General features: G+C 68.5%; 1 protein-coding gene across 1 annotated transcript in view; it reads right to left on the bottom strand.

The window, feature by feature from the left end:
* The window catches only part of LOC113962686 (cadherin EGF LAG seven-pass G-type receptor 2-like), a 28731-nt gene that overhangs the window by 7338 nt on the left and 17208 nt on the right, over window positions 1-4185 (bottom strand). Inside the window, 4 exon segments of the mRNA XM_027673447.1 lie at window positions 25-201; window positions 1035-1269; window positions 1896-2039; window positions 2969-3152. Coding sequence (XP_027529248.1) covers window positions 25-201; window positions 1035-1269; window positions 1896-2039; window positions 2969-3152 — 740 coding nt within the window.

The following is a 4185-nucleotide window of genomic DNA, read 5'->3' on the forward strand; positions in this document are numbered from 1 at the left end:
CAGGGTGTCCCTGTCCCCCCTCACCTCAGGGAGTGGTTCCAGAACACGCAGATGGGTTTGGAGCGTTCCTGCGTCTCCAGGAGCCGGAACTGGAGGGTGACGGGCTTGGCCAGTGCCCGGGGGGTGCCTGTGCCCGCCATGCCACCCGCGTGGACACTGATGCTGACCACGGGTGTGTTGATAACGGGGCGCTTGGGCACCCTGGGGTGGGGCACCGCGGTCAGGGGGCCCAGATGGGGCACCCCAAACCCCACCACAGTGCCCCGTGATGTCCTGGCACCCCGCGGGCACCACCCCGCTCATCTGTGCCCCCTCCTTTGCGCACCCCACGGGCACCGTCCCCTGCATCCCCCTCCATGAGACCCCTCCCCACTCCCTGCACTCCCACCCCATGAGACTCCTCCCCACCCCCTGTGCCCCCACTCCTGTGGCCCCTACTTATCCCTTGTGCCCCTCTCTTGGGCACCCCTTGGCATCCCATGGGCCCCATCCTTGGGCACCCCTTGGCCCCTTCTCCTTTCCTGGTGCCCCCACCCATGGGCACCCCTTGGGACCCTCCTTATCTGGTGTTCCAACCCCTTGGGCACCCCTGGGCACCCCATGGATCCCTCCCCCTGCACCCCCACCCCTGGGTACCCCCAATCCCCTGTGTCCCCCTTACCCTTGTCACCCCATGGGTCCAATCCCCTTGCACCTCCCCCAACATGGGCACCCCCCAGCCCCTCTTCCTCCACCCCGAGCACCCCACGGGCACCTTTGGGCACCCATGGGCCCCCTCCCCACCCTGTATCCCCATCCTGGGGCAATCCACGTGTCCCCCACCCTCGAGCACCCATGGGCCCCTTCCCCATCCTGTGCCCCCATCCTCAGCCACCCCATGTGCCCCCTTTCCCATCCCTGCCCAGATCTCTGAGGACCCCCCGGTCCCTCCTCCCGGTACCCTCCCGATGGGCTCCCTCTCCCTGGCACCCCCCCTGCCTCGCCCAGCCCCCCGTGCCCCCCCGCGCCCCCCACGCCCCCCTCGGCGGTGGCACCGGAGGCTGCGCTTGTCACTGTCGAAGCGCGGCGGGAGGAGCCCTGCCAGGGTGCGGTAGATGATGACGCTGGCGATGGCCTGGCCCTCGCCCAGGGCCGGGTGTCGCCTGTGCCGGGTCACCACGGTCACCTCGCCGTCCTCCTCCTCCTCCTCTTCGGCCTCTTCCTCCTCCTCCTCTTCCTCCTCCTGCCTGCCCGCACCCGGTGGGGGCTGCCCGTGCCCGCTGGAGGGGCCTGGGGGGCACGGGCAGGGGGTGGCACCATGTGTCACTGTCCCCATGGCCGTCTCAGTGTGTCCCCCCCGCCAGCCCCATGGCAATTTGGGGGTCCCCAACCCTGCCACCCCCCTGGCCATATCAGTGTCCCCAACCCTGTCACCCCATGGCCACCCAGGGGTCTCTGTGGTGACACTGGGGTCTCCAACCCTGCCATCCCATGGCCATACCAGTGTCCCCAACCCTGCCACCCCCATGGCTACACTGGAGACCCCATGGTGACAGTGGGGTCCCCAACCCTGCCATCCCCATGACCACTCATGGCGACAGTGGCATCTTCAACCCTGCCAGACCAATGCCAGGGGGTCCCCCCAGCCCTGCCAGCCCCATGCCAGGAGCTCCCCATTCCTGCCAGTGTCATGGATGCCAGGGGGTCCCCCCAACCCTGCCAAACCCATGCCAGGGGCTTCCCAGCCCTGCCAGCCCCATTCCAAGGGCTCCTCATCCCTGCCAGCCCCATGGATACCAGGGGGTCCCCATCCCTGCCAGCCCCATAGACACAAGGGGATCCCCATCCCTGTCAGCCCCATGGATGCCAGGGGGTCCCCCCAGCCCTGGCAGCCCTCCTGTGCCCCCTGGACTCACGCCTGCCCTCGGGGGGCCAGAAGACGCTGTCGGGCAGGATGACGGTGGTCTCCAGGTCTGGGGGCTTCTCTCCTCGCAGGGCCTCGTAGCGGGGCAGGCGGGCACCCGCCGGGCTGCTCTTGTCCAGCCGCACCACCGACACCACTGCGGCACCCATGGCATGGCATGGCACCCATGGCACGGCACCCACGGCACCCACAGCACCCGCACACCCCGGGGGACATGGATCCCAGCACACACCGACCCCACTGCGGCACCTGTGGCATGGCACCCATGGCACAGCATGGCATCACCCATGGCATGGCATGGCACCCATGGCACAGCATGGTGGCACCCATGGCACCCACAGACCCCAGGGAACACAGATCACAGCACCCACCGATCCCACTGTGGCACCACGGCATCCATGGCACCCATGGCACAGCATGGTGGCACCCATGGCATGGCACAGCACCCACGGCACCCACAGCACCCCCAGACCCTGGGGAACACGGAGCCCGGCACCCACGGCACAGCATGGTGTCACCCATGGCATGGCACAGCACCCATGGCGCACACAGACCGCAGGGAAGATGGATCCTGGCACCTACGGACACCACTGAGGCAGCACGGCACCCATGGTGTGGCAGCCATGTCCCCTGAGCGCACCCACGGCCATGTCCCCAACACACACATGTCCCCAGAGTCACCTATGTCCATGTCCCCAGCACATCCATGGCCATGTTCCCAGTACACCTGTCCCACCACACCCCTGTCCCCAGAGTGGACCCTATCCCCAGAGTCCCCCCTGTCCCCAGAACCCCCCTGTACCCAGCTCAGCCATGTCCCTAGAGTCCTCCTGTCCCCAGAGTCCCCCTGTCCCCAGCCGTGTCCCCAGCGTCCCCCTGTCCCCAGCACACCCCTGTCCCCAGCCCCTCCTGTCTCCAGCCCAGCCGTGTCCCCAGCCCCCACCCCGTCCCCAGCCCCTCCATCCCCATCCCTGCCGTGTCCCCAGCCCCGCCTGTCCCCAGTGTTCCCCTGTCCCCAGCCATGTCCCCAGGCCCCCCGTGCCCAGCCCCTGGGGGGGCACTGACCGATGTTGGGGGTGACGATGGTGAAGGGGCTCAGGTAGGTCTGGGGCATGTTCCGTGCCAGGGCCCGCGCGTACTCCTCGAAGTGCCGCAGCAGCTGGGCCGTGCCCCCCTCCGTCTGCTGGATCAGCTCCCAGTGCCGCTTGTTGCCCGCGTCCAGCAGGGCACTGCCCACCCGCAGCAGGTTCTGGAGGCACGGCGGGGCGGTGGCACCGGGCTCTGCCACCCCGCTGGCCAGGAACGGGGTCCCCAACCCCACCCCCCCGTGCCATCCCCCTTGAGGGCTCTGCGGTGCCCTGGCACTCACAGCGGGGCACGGGGGGGGCTGTACCCACCCTCCCCCACCAAAGGCGAGGAGCACAAAGCCCTGCTCCCTCCATGAGGGTGCCCAGTATGCCAGGGCAGGGGCTCCAGCACTGATGCAGCTCCCCAGATCGGTTCCCATCGCCCACCTCGGGGCCTGGGCTCCTGTCCCGGTGTCATCCCCCAGGAGGGTGCCCATCACCCTGGACTCTGGGCTCCTGCACCAATGCCCTTGCCAGGTGGATGCCCATCCCCCTGGCATCTGCTCTTCTGCCCCCCACATGAGGGTGCCCATCCCCCTGGTATGCAGCCTTCTGCACAACCTCCTCCCTCCTGGGGGTGCCCATGATTCCGGTGTCTGGGCTCTGGCACACCCACATGTGGGTGCCCATCACCCCAGCCTTTGGCCTCCATCCCCAGTCCCCCCTTCACAGGCAGGTGCCCCCACCCTGGCATCCTGCCCCCACGTGAGGGTGCCCAGCACCCTGGTGTCTGGGCTCCTGCCCCAATATCCCTCCCTGTCCTGGTGCCCATTGCCCTGGCATCTGACCTCCTACACCAACACCCCCACCCAGATGGGTGCCCATCACCTCTGGGCTCCTGCACCCACAGGAAGGTGTCCATCAGTGTCCGGGCTCCTTCCCCAACTCCCCCTGCCAGGAGGGTGCCCATCCCCCTGGCACCCACATTCCTGCATCCCCCTGCACCTTCTTCCTGCACATAGGAGTGCCCCCCACCCTGGCAGTGAGTGCCCCCCAACCTGGTGGTGAGTGCCCCCACCCCGAGAGTGAATGCCCCACACCCTGGCAGTGAGTGCCCCACACCCTGGCATCTCCCCTCCCTTTCCACCCCCTCCCCATGCCACCCCCCACCTCCCACCCTCCTCCCCTCCCCTTTCCCACCGCTCCCCACCCCGT

The sequence above is a fragment of the Neopelma chrysocephalum genome, unplaced genomic scaffold, assembly GCF_003984885.1.
Source record: "Neopelma chrysocephalum unplaced genomic scaffold, ASM398488v2 Primary Assembly neopelma1_184483, whole genome shotgun sequence".
Classification (NCBI taxonomy): Eukaryota; Metazoa; Chordata; class Aves; order Passeriformes; family Pipridae; genus Neopelma; species Neopelma chrysocephalum.